Here is a 15,561-nt window from a genome sequence, read left to right as displayed (position 1 = left end):
ATTGAAAAAAGATGGGTATGTATTAATTAGTCCAAGTTAAGGTAAGAACATAGTAAAATATTGAAAAACAGTGTTGTTTCCCTTTAAGCACAGTAAAACAAAACCATTAAAACATTACACCGTGGAGAGATCATCAATGCCACAGTTTAAAAACAAACAGGACTTATTTAATTTATCCACTGAAGTATATAAACACTGAAGTAATTATTTTGCATCAGGAGAATAGAACACTGTAATAACCAAGATTTTTGCATTGTAACATGTTTACGTAAATTAAAATATATAATTATATAAGTTTTTTTATTGTCATTTTTATTATTATAAATTTGAGGCAATAAAATAAATACTTGCATCACATATAAAATATCACATTTTAAATAACAATTATTTTTTTCCATTATAGTAATGAGAATGTGGACTTCATTTATGCCACAATACAAAATACTTCCCCTAGAAAACCTTTAAATTAAGCAAAATATTATTTCTTCATTCTTTCCCTTAAACTCAGCCTGATATGTCAGACATGAGATTCACTCTAAAATCAATCATTATCACAGCACAGACAATATTCAGAGATTATCATTTTATTTTGAAGTAAAAATGAGTGTGTGTTTCAGTCTTTATTTACAGTGAGCGTGCATTTGGTAAAACAGACGCTGCATCGGGGGAGAAGAGAACGTAAAGCATGTCTGAGGTTCGGCACGGGATCATCTTCACTTCTAAGTCTGTCCGTCTCTGAATCTGTCTCTTCCTGTCTCATCTCCTCTACAAACTCCACCTCATTGAACTCCAACATGCGCAGCTTTGTCAGAGACCTAGCAAATGACAGAACAGTACAATAAGCTACAAAATCAAAAAAGCAAATTTATTAAACATACTAGTGTTAATAAAAATTTTATTATCACTCACCTGCAGCTTCTAAGCACCAAAGTGTGCGTCAGTCTGCACATGCGCAGACGCAGCCAGTGCAGGTCTGGCAGCCGGCTAAGGGACAGCAGACCAGGACTGACCTCCTTACCACCCAAACTGAGGCCCTCGAGACCCGGCCAGCCCTCGCCCAGACCCAACGCCACCATCTGCGTCCGGCTTCGCGTCTCAAGCTCCAGCTGTTTAAGGTGGCCGAGCGTCTGCGTCCCAGGAGGAACGCAGCCCTTTAGACCGGCTACCGTCACACGGATCAAATCCCGCAGCTCCAGGTGGCTCAAGTGCGGCCACGATCCGAGACTCCGCAGGTGCTGATCGGAAAATGATGGTACGTTGTTGACAACGAGCGTCTGTATGGCGATGCTCTGGCTGGCGGATGAAGCAGTCTTGTTTTTTGCATCATTTTTGCTTTGTTTTAATACAGCGGGATTCGGAGAAAAGAATTCAGGTGAGACTTCACAATAATGCAGTTCCAGCACCTGTAAAGAAGGGGGAAGCAGAGAGCAGCTGCGTAAACTGCGTAAGTCTGTGTGAAGCAGGCAGAGTCTGCGCAGACGAGGACACTTGGACGTCAGAGTCTGCAGCCAGGATTCAGTGAGGAAAGCTCCACCGCGCGCAGACAACAGCAGGCCGCGCAGTCGCAAATATCTTAGTCCACGACCCAGATACTGACGCAGCAAAATCCACAGCACCCGAGATGTTACCTATAAAGTGTACATACAAACAACAGAACGGATTTAAAGTTTGTAAAACCAAACCAGAAAGTTTTATAGAATGAATCAAGTGTTTAAAATAATCAAATATTTTTTTTCAAACAGGATATTACTTTTTCTGTGAGGTGGGGCTTTATATAATTTACAAGGAAATTGACTGAATGGTAAGAAAAGCCTCTTCAACAATGGGCAAAAAAGAAGAAACAGTGGTTATATGACAGAAAGCAGCAGTTAAATAAGTCAACATCTCACCCCTTTCCATGTAGACAGATCAACAGCTCGCCACAATCTCTGGTCCTTTACCAGCTGCTTCCATCGCCTGCACACCCTACACATACAGTCATAAATACAGAGATAAACACAGACACACAAGCATATAAACACATACCAAGACATACAAACAGATACACACAACGTCCATTCACGCATAAATATAAACATACAGTGTGAAATGTGTCTGATCTCGCTAACGAGCATCGTTTCCTTTCCTTTGTTTACACAAACATCTCATCTGATATAAACACTTGTATACGACAGAATTTTACTCCATTATAATTGTACATTTTTGGAGACACTATACATATTGTACCTGGAATTGCGCACGAGTTCTCGTACATTTAAATAAGATAAAATATCAATTAAAACGTTTTCCGGAAAACAGTCCAGAGTTCCGTATGTGAGCGCAGCCATAACAGCCCGGAACTTTCAGCAGTGCAGAACATACAAACACGGACTCAATTAACTGCGACACCGCAATACAGAGAGCGAAATTTGTTTTACATTTGCCTACAGGCATTTTTAAAGCGCCTGGCGAGAAAACTAGCGATATATTTTTTAGAAAATCCTTAGCTTAATCCCTGCATACATTCTCAGTCACATACACTGCCCCGTGAGCGATAAGGGCTTGCTTTCCCGGCGCATGCGCAAGAGTCTGCTGTAAGTTTAGCAGCATATTCAGTTAGCTGGCGCGTAAATCTGCGAACGTACAAAACAACGTTTTAGTGAACAACCACTAATCTGTGAATTGTTTGCTGTTCATTTGTTTCAAGATTAAACAATTTGAAGATTATAACTTCCATTATTTCACCCTCCGTCAAAGTGTCTTGATGCTAGTGTTGTCCTTTTGCGACATCTATCGGCGAAAAGTGACCCAGTCTGTGAAAACCATAGAAAAGTAAAAACCCACCTGAAGTAGTTTCTCGTGTTTTATTTGTAAAGAACATTCTCTGAACATGTAGTATTGATATTTTCAGTATTGACCGAATAAGGCCATCTTTAACATTACAAATTGATGTAAAATCAGAATTGAAATCAAATCAAACTTTGATGCTTCTAATATTATGTGACTCATGAGTCGAGACTTTAGGGACACAAATTACTTTTTTGTGCCTTTACACTTGATAAGGATGGTCACTGGGTGGTTATGATAATTTATGTAGAGGGGTCGTTTGCAATTTAGATAATTCTTTATGGTTATAATAACACTGATCAAAACTAAGTTTTAAACAAGTAATTGCTGAACATAAATTTATAGGATTTACTAAATTATTATATGGCTCCAGGTGATATCGCTCTATTCATAATTATTTCAATTATAATAGTGTGTTGAATTAATTTATAAATCTAAACTTTTATTGATATTTCTAGAGATAGTTTTGGATTAAACCCAATGGGAGATTGCCTGATATGTCCTTCCGCTTTGTTGCAATTTGATAATTTATGTAATATAACTTGTTGTTTCAGTTTAATATGTTTCTGGCTCTTGTACTGATAATAGTAATGTACAACAAATATGGTTTGTTTCGAAGCAGTTGCGTATTTTTGTCTCGCGAGAGCTTGCAACAATACCGGAAGTATTATTAGGCGCCTGCGCAGTGCGGAGGGCAACGAGAGCTCATTACCCCGACGACTTTCTTTACATCAAAACAATTCAATCTGTAAATTATTGTGTTTATAAAACTGTGAAATGGCGGGAATAAAAGGTGAGCAGCGCCGTGTGTGTGTTTGCGGTGTGTCTGTGTAGTAGTGATGTAGAAATGTTTAATGTTTATTAGCGGCCTCGGATTTATATCAACACACAACACTCAGTTCTCTAAACACACGCACACATCTGTATATAGATGTGCAAGTGTATAGTATAAAAAAGTGTGGATAGTGTTTGTGTTTATAAACACATGTAATACACCTCACATAGAGGTTCATAAATGAATAGAGAGCTTCACGCAGAGATAAATATAAGTCTTTATAATACTGATAATGTTACGTTCTCTGTCTTTCTCTCTCGCTTTCGTTTTCTCTGCCTCTAGAGACACAGAGAGAGAGACAGAGAGAGAGAGAGTCATTTTTTACTTTGTGTGTATTGTGAGTTGTGGCAACTTGATCATGTGTCTGAAATTCCTTTCTTTGTGTGTGTTTAAGCTCTCATCAGTTTGTCATTTGGAGGAGCGATTGGCCTCATGTTCCTCATGCTGGGCTGTGCTCTGCCCGTCTATAAGTGAGTCTTTTGTCCTCATCATGTATGCAGTCATCTTTAATGCGGTGTGTGGATGTTAATGTTTGTGTGTGGTTCTCTGCAGTGAATACTGGCCTCTGTTCCTGCTGTTCTTCTACATTCTGTCACCAATCCCATATTGCATCTCGCGCCGCGTGGTGGACGACACAGATTCGGCCAGTAACGCCTGTAAAGAACTGGCCATATTCCTCACCACGGGAATTGTCGTTTCTGCTTTTGGCCTGCCCGTCATATTTGCTCGAGCTAATGTGGTAAACATCAAGCCCATTTGTTAACCAAACAGATCATCCAAAGAGGAAATTTCTGTCATTATTTAAAAAAAAAATAGTTTTTTGATAGAAACACAAGGTGGTTGCTTGTTGAAGAATGTCTTGTACAATGAGTTTATACTTGAGAAGATAAAGTAAAAAACGCAGTACCACAAACTTGTGCAGTGTAGAAATCCTCTGATGTTTTGTTAAAGGTGCACTGTGTAGATTTTAGCAGCATCTAGTGGTGAGATTGCGAATTGCAACCAATTGCTCTGTACACTGCTCACCCCTCCCTTTCAAAGCACATAGAGAATCTACGGCAACCGCCACAGGAAAAACTTGTCATTTTCCGAGACAACAAACGCGCTCTGTAGAGCAATTTGTCCGATTATGACTGTAGAAACATGCTGGTACAAAATGGCGACTTCCATGTAAGGGGACCCACGTTGGTAATAAAACAGTTCTTTATACACCGCTAAACATATAGCTATGTATATTATACTGCATTTCTCTCAATAGATCCTCCTTAAATATACACATTGCACCTTTAAAGCTTTTAGCTAAGAAGAGCAGAAGAAACATATGTGTACATTCAGTATACTATAACAAATATTTATAAAGATTGAATATTCCTCTCTGGGTGAAGTATAGTGTTGTTCTTTATGTAAGGATTAATGTAGAGGCAGCCGGTTGTTATCGCAGAAATAAGCCCCCATAGTGTGATCAGGACTTTTATCACATTATTTTGCGATAACAACTTGCCGACTGTACATTATCCCGCTTATTACACAGCTATTTGCTATAAAGTAAGGTGAGAAACATTCAATATTAATTAGAAATTTTATTTGCTCATTTTTACTGAAGTGCCTTGGAATGTGTAGCATTGTTTGATGTATATCTTCTGCATGAGAAATGTATCAGTGTTTTGGACCATACCAGTTTATATTTAAATTAAATTTAAATTAAAAAAGGTTAAATTTTAACTTCATGGGGGCTTTAAGATAAGAAAAGATGTTTAAATGTCACAAACGCACTTTTGGGTTTAATCATTTGTAAATATTATGTCATAAATGTTATACATTTTTTTTGTGTGTGTAATATTAAACTGTACTTGTCAGAATGATTTGCAGCATCCGGATTACTATGTGTTATTAGTTTTGAGTGGTTGTTATCTGGGAATAACAAACCTGCAAAAGTCGCCACTGGCCAATCGGAATCACGCATTCCAAGGAGCTGTGTAATAATATAAACTGTTAGCTTGATGTTGCAGTCCTCTGAATAAATTATTTATGTTTTCAGATTGCCTGGGGTGCCTGTGCGCTCGTTCTGACCGGAAACATCGTCATCTTCGCCACCATCTTGGGCTTTTTCCTGGTGTTTGGGTCCAATGACGATTTCAGCTGGCAGCAATGGTGAAGCGTCTGGACTCTTTCTCATTCTGATACTGCAGTTGATTTTACTCTGACATTATTCTTGTTTTTATTTATAATTTCCGCCCATGAATAGATGCAGGAAATCAGTGCAATAATTTTGTTCATCTTTAGATACGTCTGACCTCAGATAGGAGTTGTTTGTTTAATTGTTAAGTGCTTTTTCGGTTCACGCACGTGTGCTCTGTGAATTCAGGTGGTCAAAGAAAAACACTGACAACATCCAAGCGTTTACGCTATAAGAACAAAGTTACTGCTTCTGTCTATGATCTGAAGTCCAAAAACTTGTGAAACTTCAGCCAGAAACTTGAGAGTTTTATGTTTAACGGCTGAAATTGAAAGCGTCTTTGAGTTCAGGACCTGATAGAGACCATCTTTAGCTCTCCATCAGCTTTATGAAGCTATTCTGTTACTTGTTTTTATTTATTTGTTCTTGCAACAGGTTTGTTTTGTGTTAAAGCTTATTTTTGATTGTATTAAACATGTCAATGTAGAATGATGGTTGTGTTCAGGTTTATCGTATTGATTTGAATGAAGCTCTTTTTAATATTTAATTTGCATATTGATGCATTCAGTTGAACACATGAAAGTTTCTATTTAATCACCAGAGGAGGACAAAACAAAATAAGCATTAATCAGGTACTAACATGCAAATAAAATCGATGATTTTGTCTTAAAACGTAGACTGGCTCATTGCATTTAACAGATATCGGTGCAAACACGAATCAACATTCAAGATCTTGTGATCTAATCTAGAACCAGCTCGATTGGGGTTCTTGATTCTCTGTGTGTTTTATAGAGGTTTTTTGAGTCAAACTGAAATATTCCCTTAATGCTAATTAATTCTGTATGATTTGTCCATTCATGTTTTCTTGTATCAGATGTAACTTTCACCCCCCCCCCCCCCCCCCCCCCGCCTCAGAAACAAACAAATCGGTCAAATTTTGCATCCCTTCCAAACCAGTTGTATGAAGACGACTTCCCACCATCCAGTCAATTGCCTGTTTTTAACATCAAATCCAGATCTTTTCTTCCCGTTACACTTGGACTGGAAAATACATTGCTTTTGAAATGAGTCGCTGACAGCATTTCATGTTGACACTGAAGTTTTGGCGAGATGAGTTGAGTTATTTTTTATCACACTCTGTTTAGAAACGACAGAGGTAACATTGTGACCTTTCATTTTATCTCTTTCTCTCTTTTTTTAATAAATTCCATTTTTGAAAAAAAAATCACTATCTCTGTTTTTCTTGACTTGGTCACAGCTGTTGTGTCTGATGTATGAGCAGTATTTTATACACAACACCTGCTAGAGGTCTTCATTTAAACACTTAAATCTCTAGTAGTCGCACAATAATTCATGTCAAATGAACCATTAAACGAAAGCTAATGATAAATACCTCGGGCAGGTTTTCTATCTCAGAATGTGTGGAATGTGAGCAGGGTCACGGCCCGCTCCAACACGCCTGTGTTTCTGCCTAAAGATACTATATGTTACATTAGATTTTATGAATAATTCAGAGTTAAACAAAAACTTGTCCAGGCTACATTTAAATCCAAAATCGAGAATTAATACACAACTATGTGTTTCATAAAGAAAAATGTATATTTCTATGATTGATAAGTTCCTTTAATTTGTCTTCTTTTGCATCTCTAAAGAAAGCTAAAACTTTTAATATTTTTAAAGTAATGTGTTGCACTTCTCATATTAATGTTAAATCACTTTGCTTTTTAACTTTTGTAAGTCACTTTGGATAAACCTGCCAAATACATAAATGTAAATGTTCACAAAAATAGTTTTTATCATCTAAGTATTAATTATTAATTGTTCTATAAATCGTCATTTATTATGTTTTTTGGGGTATGTTCGTGTTAGGTTTTAAAGATTTACTCAGTCTTACGTGGGTCTGTATGAGGTTAAATATTTAAAGGGAGAGAGCGAGTTTTGGCACCCTGAAGCAAAAAAGATCTGTTGTCATGTTTTCAGTTCAGCAGTAACGGGCTGAGATCACATTGGTGGTTATGAGGAGATTTTTTAAAGATAATCGAGATGAAGACTGTGGTCAGATTCAATATCTTACTGCCAAATGCATCCGCCTCTCCCAGGAAAAAGGTAAGAACGATTTAAAGACTTCTAAATGGATACAAGATGAAGAAATTTCTGTTACCGGAGCAATCTGGTAAAGATAAGTATTGCTGAATGTAGACCTGTAGTATGACCAGTATAACCATAATGGGTTAGGACTGTGACCTATGAAGTCTTATGTTGCATTTTTTAACAAATTTGCCATTTTAGTTTATTAAGCATTCTTTAATATTAATTTGCACTATTAATATTTGTTGTTAATATATTTTATTTGCAATATTTTTATTTGACTTGTGTGCGTGTACACTCTCAGAAATAAAGGTACAAAAGTTGTCACTGGGACAGTACCCTTTTAAAAAAGTACACCTTTATACCCAAAGAGTGCATATTAGTTCTTCAAAGGTACATATTTGTACTTATGATACATATTAGGACCTTTTTAAGGGGACTGCCCCAGTGACAGCTTTTGTACCTTTATTTTAGACTCTGTGTGTGTGTGTGTGCGCGCGTGCGTGCGTGCGTGCGTGCGTGCGTGTGTGTGCGTGCGTGTGTGTTGCAGTAGGCATTCTCTGATCAGTAATGTTGTGTGTGTGCGTGTGTGTGCTGATCAGTAATGCTGTATATGTGTGTTGCAGCAGTGTTGCAGCGAGAACTGCTTGTGTCCAGTGAAAGGCAGCAGGCTCTACAGGCCGAGATGGAGAGTCTGTCATTGCGCTTATATCATAAGGAGCAACTCTATGTTGAGTTGAGCGTCAAATATGAACAACTGCTGGGGAAATTTCAGCATCAGCAACAGGTATCGGTCTAAAAATCATCAGATTATTCCTATTGTCCGATAAAGCAACTGTGGGTACTCAAACTAACAGCCCATTTTGATGCATAAACAAATTAATATATCAAATATGATTTTACACAAAAAATAGGATAAGGTCATGTGTCCATAATATAGAACTGTAATATACCATGCATGTGTGTTTATGCGATCCACAGACTGATGTCCTGCATCGGCGTTCAGTCTCTGTGACAGAGGACAGGTGGAGAGGTTCATCTCTGCTCTGTCTACAACTGGAACAAATCAGCTGTGATTTACAGCAGCTGCAGGGCTCAGAGACACAGCTGAAGGGCCTGGTGGACGAGCTGCACCGGGAGGCCCAGCTCAGAGCTCAGGAGACAGAGGTCCTGATGATGCAGCTCCATGATGAGGCACAGTCAAAAACACATCTGACAAAAGATCTAGAAATGCAACTAAACAGGTATGAAGTAGTGTATGACAGTGTTAAGGGTCCCTAATTTACACATTTTAAATGTTTTTCAGTGCATTCTGAAATTGTCTTACTTAACGATATGCATGCAGTTCTGCTTTAGATTTTGTCTAAAAGGAGCACTTTTCACACATTCTCATATCTGTATTTGTGACTGCTCAGTAAATCGCTTGAGCTGGAGGAGCTACAGATGTCCCATAATGCCTTGCAGCAGGAGCTCGGTGATCATCAGAAGATGATGGAGGAACTGCGTCGAGAAAACGCAGAAAGTCTTCACAAACTCCAAGAGATGGCCGAACAGTTTGAGCAAATGTGCAACCAGCAGCGTAAATGGATGTTCTGTGTGAAGAGGTTCATTTAACTTTATTGATCTTACTGTGTGAAGTTACTGTGACCCTCAGTCTACGGATAACACTGTTCCTCTTCTATCTTGTAATTGATTGAAAGTTCCCATAATTTCTACGTCATCACTGTGATGTCATATAAAACATGCAGCATAAGTTACGCCAGTCCTTCCCGTTCACTTATATGGCGCATCGTTTCATGTCATTTTATTTATTGGTTTCTCATTGGTTTTTTGCAACTTTTTGTAACATAAAATGACATCCTACCCAAAACCCGATTCTAACCCCAACTCCAAGCGACCATGATTTAAAAATAGGCAAAACATGGAGCTTTACAGCAGCTGCAGGGCTCAGAGACAATATTAAATAACATCCTAAAGCAAAAACCAAGTCTAACCCTAAAAGCAAGTGAAAATGGTTTAAAAAACTGAAAAATAAGAAACCAATAAATAAAACGAAACGATGTGCCATATAGGTAAACGGGAAGGACTGGTGTATCATATGCACGCAAAATCGGAATTCGGCGTATTTATTGCATGATAATCACACTGCGTGTTTTTTGTATGCACTTGGTGAGAATGGGTTGGATAGTTTGTTCTGCCCCACACTTTACTGGATATATTTATTATTGCTGTTTATTTATCATTACGTTTTCAATTTTCAGTATTTTAAGAAATCCTGGGTGACCCTGAATTACAAAACCAGTCACAAGTCGCACTGGTATATTTGTAGCAATAGCCAACAACACAGGCCTACACTCTAAAAAAACAAACGGTGCTATATAGCACCAAAACAGTTGCTTTGGATCGTAACGATAGAAGAACCATTTTAGTGCCATATAGCACCGGTGAAGAACCAGTGAAGCACCAGTGAAGCACCAGTGTAGAACCATATAGGGGCCATATAGCACCACATATGGTTCTACATAGCACTATATGGTTCTACACAGGTGCTTCACTGGTGCTTCACTGGTGCTTCACTGGTTCTTCACCGGTGCTATATGGCACTAAAAATGGTTCTTCTATCGTTACGATCCAAAGCAACTGTTTTGGTGCTATATAGCACCGTTTGTTTTTTAGAGTGTATATATATATATATAAAACGAGATAACTTATTTTTTATTTTTCAGAAATCTCGTTTTTTGGTTGTGCATTCCAGTCAATAGCAATTCAACTGCAGTTGGTTTGTTTTGATTTAAAGCTTCATAACTTAAAAAATACAGCTAAGATGCATCATAAAATAAATTAATAACATGATAACATAATAATAAACATGTTTTGACAAACATGTTAAAAACAGAGTTATCTCGTTTTGCAACGAAACTCTTCATATAAACTTTATTTTTGTGAGTGGATGCAGTTGCTAAAGACTTAATTTGGACAACTTAAAGGTGCCAAAGAATGCATTGAAATAATCTGTTAAAATGTTCTCTAATATCTAAGGTATGTGGCTTTATTACGTGTTAAAATTATATAGAGATGGATATACATGTCCATTTATAACCCTGGAATTTGCCTTTAGAATTAAATGGTCTATTACCTTATTCAAAAGGGTCATCAATAATAATGTTGATTTCTGCTCTGATTGGCTGTTTTACAGAGCAGCTCCTTTAAGTAGCTCTGTGTGTGTAAACAGATCTTATGTTTGAGCCTGTATCAGACAAAGATACAGAATTTGAGGAATAATGAATTGTTTGGAGATTGTTAATGGACGTTTCTGAGTGTTTAGTTTGTGTTTTTTTAGTATGGACCTGGAAAATGTAACTATAACGTCAATAGTACAACTACAGCATAAATGCTAGCACATAGCATTAACTAGCATATAGCGCTAACTCAGCAGTCAAAACTTTGTTTGTTTTTAGCATTGTGACAACATTGTACTTAATTTAATGTGTGATTATTGTTGGGAACGTACATCTCGACTGTAACGTCACAGTCTGTGCTATGTTTGGTCTGTTTTCCAGCAGTCTTTTGAATGCATGAGTTTTACATTTGAAGGAGGAAACAAATGCGTTTGAGGCTCAAGATATGTCATTACCATGTACAGAACACTTAAAGGAATATTCCAATTTACTCACCACCATGTCGTCCAAAATGTTGATGTCTTTCTTTGTTCAGTCGAGAAGAAATTATGTTTTTTGAGGAAAACATTGCAGGATTTTTCTCATTTTAATGGACTTTAATAGAGCCCAACACTTAATACTTAACTCAACACTTAACAGTTTTTTCAACGGAGTTTCAAAGGACTCTAAATGATCCCAAACGAGGCATAAGGGTCTTATGTAGCAAAACGATTGTCATTTTTGACAATAAAAATAAAAAATATGCACTTTTAAACCACAACTTCTCGTCTAGAAACGGTCGTGATGCGCCAACGTGACCGCACGCAATACGTCATGACGTCAAGAGGTCACAGAGGACGAACGCGAAACTCCGCCCCAGTGTTTACAAGTGTTGAGAACGAGGATCGTTCCTACGTTGTTGTATGTCAACTGATACTAATTAATGTCTTTGTGTCAGTATGTAACACGTGGCCTCCCTACGTCACGCATTTACGTTAGGTCGTGCTGGACTGGATTTAGACGAGAAGTTGTAGTTTAAAAGTGTATATTTGTTATTTTTATTTTCAAAAATGACAATCGTTTTGCTGGATAAGACCCTTATGCCTCGTTTGGGATCGTTTATACTCCTTTGAAACTCTGTTGAAAAAAACTGTTAAGTGTTGAATTAAGTATTAAATGTTGGGCTCTATTAAAGTCCATTAAAATGAGAAAAATCCTGCAATGTTTTCCTCAAAAAACATAATTTCTTCTCGACTGAACAAAGAAAGACATCAACATTTTGGATGACATGGTGGGGAGTAAATTATCTGGATTTTTCTTTTTAGAAAATTGAATATTCCTTTAATATTCATCTATGCCTAGTTAAATACAGTTTTACATTCTACGGCACCTTTAAAGGCAATTTTCAAATGATGTATAAATCTTAATTTCAAAATATTTACCCTTATGACTGGTTTTATATTCCAGGGTCACATATAAAGCTAAATTCATCATTAAAAATGAAGCTGTGGGTTCACATTGTTGCCAAAGTAACTAATAATTTGAAAGTATGAGAACATTCTCATAATCGTAAAAAAAACTTTTGTCACATGTTTATATTTAGAAAGGAAATGAGCCTGAGTTTTGTGTTTGTGTGTGCGTGTGTGTGTGTGTGTGTGTGCGTGCGTGCGTGCGTGCGTGCGTGCGTGCGTGTGTGCGCAGGTATAAGGACTGTCTGTCAAGTGAGAAGGAGTCCCTGGAGCAGCAGGTAAACAGGTTACAGGTGGAGTTGGAGGCTGTCAGGAAAACCAATCACATGGATTATCCCAGAGATTCCTGCAGCAGGTATTCTATTCTATTCTATTCTATTCTATTCTATTCTCATTGTGTTCAGCTCAATTTAATGTTTGTCTGTCTCACAGGTGGGATTTTGAGATGTCATATCTCCAGACTGAAGTAATAAGATGGAAAGCACTGTATGATGACCTGTTTAACAAACTCACCACAGAGCAGGTACACTTGCGCAGTCTGGAAAATATGATATTTATGTATATGGTGTTTCCTGACACACAAACAGTCAGTTTTAATGTATTTGGTGTTTTCAGGTTCAGCAGGCAGCAAATGGAAACCTTGAGCCCCCATGAGGATCCAAACACTGTCAACGGCTTTCAAGATTTAAGATTTAAAGATTTTATTTGTCACACACAGTTATATTAATATACAACTTGCAGTGAAATGAAATCTGGTCAACTCTTAAGACTGTGCAAAACATCTTAAAAGGCACAATATTAATTAAAATATCCCAAAACTACACTCTTAAAACAGATGTGTTAAAAACAAGACATTAGTGTTACTTTTAACACAACTTAACAAAAGTTTAACCAAGTGTGCCACACAAGGCCTGAAAAGTGAAGCCAAAACGTCTTGATCGCCCCCCAGTGACTGGTCCCAGTATAGGTCATAAACCCCACCTCCCCCATGTTATTCAATGGGACTTGAGACCAACTAAACAATTTTTCCAAAGCTGGTTTCTGTCATTTACTGTAGCTTTTATCACGCTGATTTAAATTCAAGTGTTTGGTCATTCAAGTGTTTGGTCCCGAAATCCCTACTGTGCAGACTCAAGACCCAAGATGTCAGCGCCATATCAGGACACTGGCGGCTTCACTTTTCACCAATGGAAGAGAGCGAACGGGTGTCGTCCATCTTTTTTTTACAGTCTATGAGCTTAACGCACAAAGATGTGTAAAAAAATTAACACATCCTTTCTAAGAGTGTAAGCACAGTGTTATAAAATTTTATCCCAAATGTTTTCAACAATGTTTGAAATTAAAGAATTTGCCGTTTTAAAAATGTTTTGACCCAGTTCATCCTTGGGTTATCCTTGGTTTCTGATTTTGTTGATTGGTGTGTTTGACTTCATGTGGCACTGCGCTGAGCGATTGGCATATGACATCAAAGTATCATAAGAGCGATTTGAATGCAACCCCTCGCAATAGTCTGATGTCATTCGCCAATCAATGTGAATCCGTTAATCCACCCCTTATGCTGGGTACACACCAAAAGATAATCGGGCTGATTTTGGGCCGATTTCCCCCCTTCCGACAATCCTAGCTTTGTCCCGATTACCTTGATGGTCCTACAGATCAGATTTTCTCCTGGTGTGAGGTGTGTTAAGAGTGTCCGAACCTGATCGGAAAAACTTCGGAGCCGCCCTGATCGTGAATCGTAAATATTAAATGTAAATGTTAAATATTTACGATCAGAAATCCTGATGTGTGGGGGGAACCCCGAGGACAAACGCACGCACGCTCTTGAAATTATCACGTGAAACAATATCCAATCAGAAAGCGAGATGATGGAAGCAGTCATTGCGCAGTTGATGCAAAATGAACTTCTACAGACCATGTTCCCACCGTGCCCAAACCCTTTTTTTTTCTTGAATTATCTGTGAAAATCATTTCAAACACTATCATTGACTTTTCTTCCTGCATATCGTCCGCCATGCTTATTACGAAGTCTCGCGAGATTTTGCGAGATTTCCTTTGTTCACAGTCGAGACTCTGATTGAAAATCTGTTTGTGTGTGGTGTGCTGTCTTTGACACATCATGGCACACCACACACTATAGGAGCAAAACGGTTAAATCTAGGATTTATTTATCCTCATGTTTGTGGTCACATTTTGAAAATCTTATAATATGTAAAGAATCTTTTGTTGTGTACCCAGCATTAGAAGTAATCAGGACAAAAGTGGACAAAAGAGACACCAGATGTTAACAGACATGTGTCTCTCACGCCCACTTGTCATACGATCGACCAAAATTCATCTTAATACCAGGGTCTGACTGTTGAGTACTGATGTCAAACCTGGAGTGATGCATTGTGGGGCCGCTGATGTAAAGTTAAAGGATGCGCTATAGAGTACAAAAACATGTGAAGTCTGTTCCTCACATAAAGCTTTCATGTTCTCATGCTAAGATAATTCATCAGAAGTGCATGATGTCATTATGGCAACTGTGAGGCTGAACATCTCTTGAGTGAATCTGAAAAAACATGAGGGTGAATCTGAAAGAACTGTCCCTTGCTGTCATTGAATTATTTCTTTAAATCCGTCCAATCATCTTTAATTAACTGGAAATATTGCACAGGTTTGTAAGAGGGAATAATCTGATATAAAATAATGAAAGTATCTGAATTGTACATATAGTGAAACCCCAATCCATGTCTGTGTGTGGATATTTGCATTGGTGTCTAGTGGTCTAGGTTTAGTTATTATGGTGTGTGCACGTGTGTGTGTGCGTGCGTGCGTGCGTGTGTGTGTGTGTGTGTGTGTGTGTGTTTATCATTGTTTCCAGTAGAGGGAGTGATGTCTCAGTAAACTCAGGCCGTGTGTAGCTCATGAACACTCACATTCAGTTGAGCCCAAAATAGCTGCACACAAATCTAAACCCTCAATTGCGTTGAAAGCGACGAATGAACCGGAAACATTTTATAGTAA

The 15,561-nt window shown here is 37.9% G+C and overlaps 3 protein-coding genes across 4 annotated transcripts; 2 read left to right on the top strand and 1 right to left on the bottom strand.

The window, feature by feature from the left end:
- Positions 1 to 568: 568 nt before the first annotated feature.
- LOC135761622 (F-box/LRR-repeat protein 12-like) lies at positions 569 to 2,663 on the bottom strand. Of its 2 annotated transcripts, XM_065275212.2 has the most exons (4): positions 2,227 to 2,663; positions 1,890 to 1,965; positions 910 to 1,628; positions 569 to 815 (listed from the first exon to the last, which is right to left on the bottom strand). In XM_065275212.2, the coding sequence occupies exons 1-4, from the start codon at positions 2,325 to 2,327 to the stop codon at positions 614 to 616; spliced, it is 1,098 nt and encodes a 365-aa protein (XP_065131284.1). In that variant the 5' UTR covers positions 2,328 to 2,663; the 3' UTR covers positions 569 to 613. The 2 variants fall into 2 exon arrangements, with proteins under 2 accessions (XP_065131284.1, XP_065131283.1); XM_065275211.1 differs by lacking the exon at positions 2,227 to 2,663 and having other exon boundaries at positions 1,890 to 2,220.
- Positions 2,664 to 3,489: 826 nt separating this feature from the next.
- leprotl1 (leptin receptor overlapping transcript like 1) lies at positions 3,490 to 6,509 on the top strand. The gene is made up of 4 exons (XM_065275210.1): positions 3,490 to 3,619; positions 4,056 to 4,131; positions 4,214 to 4,400; positions 5,700 to 6,509. The coding sequence occupies exons 1-4, from the start codon at positions 3,604 to 3,606 to the stop codon at positions 5,814 to 5,816; spliced, it is 396 nt and encodes a 131-aa protein (XP_065131282.1). The 5' UTR covers positions 3,490 to 3,603; the 3' UTR covers positions 5,817 to 6,509.
- A 2,049-nt stretch (positions 6,510 to 8,558) lies between these two features.
- LOC135752494 (uncharacterized) lies at positions 8,559 to 14,071 on the top strand. Its single transcript, XM_065270975.1, has 6 exons — positions 8,559 to 8,712; positions 8,907 to 9,169; positions 9,341 to 9,529; positions 12,785 to 12,907; positions 12,985 to 13,075; positions 13,168 to 14,071. Exons 1-6 carry the CDS (start codon positions 8,611 to 8,613, stop codon positions 13,204 to 13,206), a joined length of 807 nt encoding a protein of 268 aa, XP_065127047.1. The 5' UTR covers positions 8,559 to 8,610; the 3' UTR covers positions 13,207 to 14,071.
- Positions 14,072 to 15,561: the final 1,490 nt, after the last annotated feature.

This window comes from Paramisgurnus dabryanus, chromosome 16 (genome assembly GCF_030506205.2).
Source record: "Paramisgurnus dabryanus chromosome 16, PD_genome_1.1, whole genome shotgun sequence".
Lineage (NCBI taxonomy): Eukaryota > Metazoa > Chordata > Actinopteri > Cypriniformes > Cobitidae > Paramisgurnus > Paramisgurnus dabryanus.
This window is presented reverse-complemented; position numbering and strand designations above follow the sequence as displayed.

Bases quoted from the DNA above. Each gene is read 5' to 3' on its own strand.
- LOC135761622 (XM_065275211.1), bottom strand. From the start codon at position 2,114: ATGCTCGTTAGCGAGATCAGACACATTTCACACTGTATGTTTATATTT. The intron at 1,629-1,889 runs GTGAGATGTTGA...TACACTTTATAG, and splicing joins ATCTGTCTACATGGAAAGGG to GTAACATCTCGGGTGCTGTG. The intron at 816-909 runs GTGAGTGATAAT...GTCATTTGCTAG, and splicing joins TTGGTGCTTAGAAGCTGCAG to GTCTCTGACAAAGCTGCGCA.
- leprotl1 (XM_065275210.1), top strand. The intron at 4,132-4,213 runs GTGAGTCTTTTG...GGTTCTCTGCAG, and splicing joins TGTGCTCTGCCCGTCTATAA to TGAATACTGGCCTCTGTTCC. The intron at 4,401-5,699 runs GTAAACATCAAG...TTATGTTTTCAG, and splicing joins TATTTGCTCGAGCTAATGTG to ATTGCCTGGGGTGCCTGTGC.
- LOC135752494 (XM_065270975.1), top strand. From the start codon at position 8,611: ATGGAGAGTCTGTCATTGCGCTTATATCATAAGGAGCAACTCTATGTT. The intron at 9,530-12,784 runs GTTCATTTAACT...GTGTGTGCGCAG, and splicing joins TGGATGTTCTGTGTGAAGAG to GTATAAGGACTGTCTGTCAA. The intron at 12,908-12,984 runs GTATTCTATTCT...TCTGTCTCACAG, and splicing joins CCCAGAGATTCCTGCAGCAG to GTGGGATTTTGAGATGTCAT.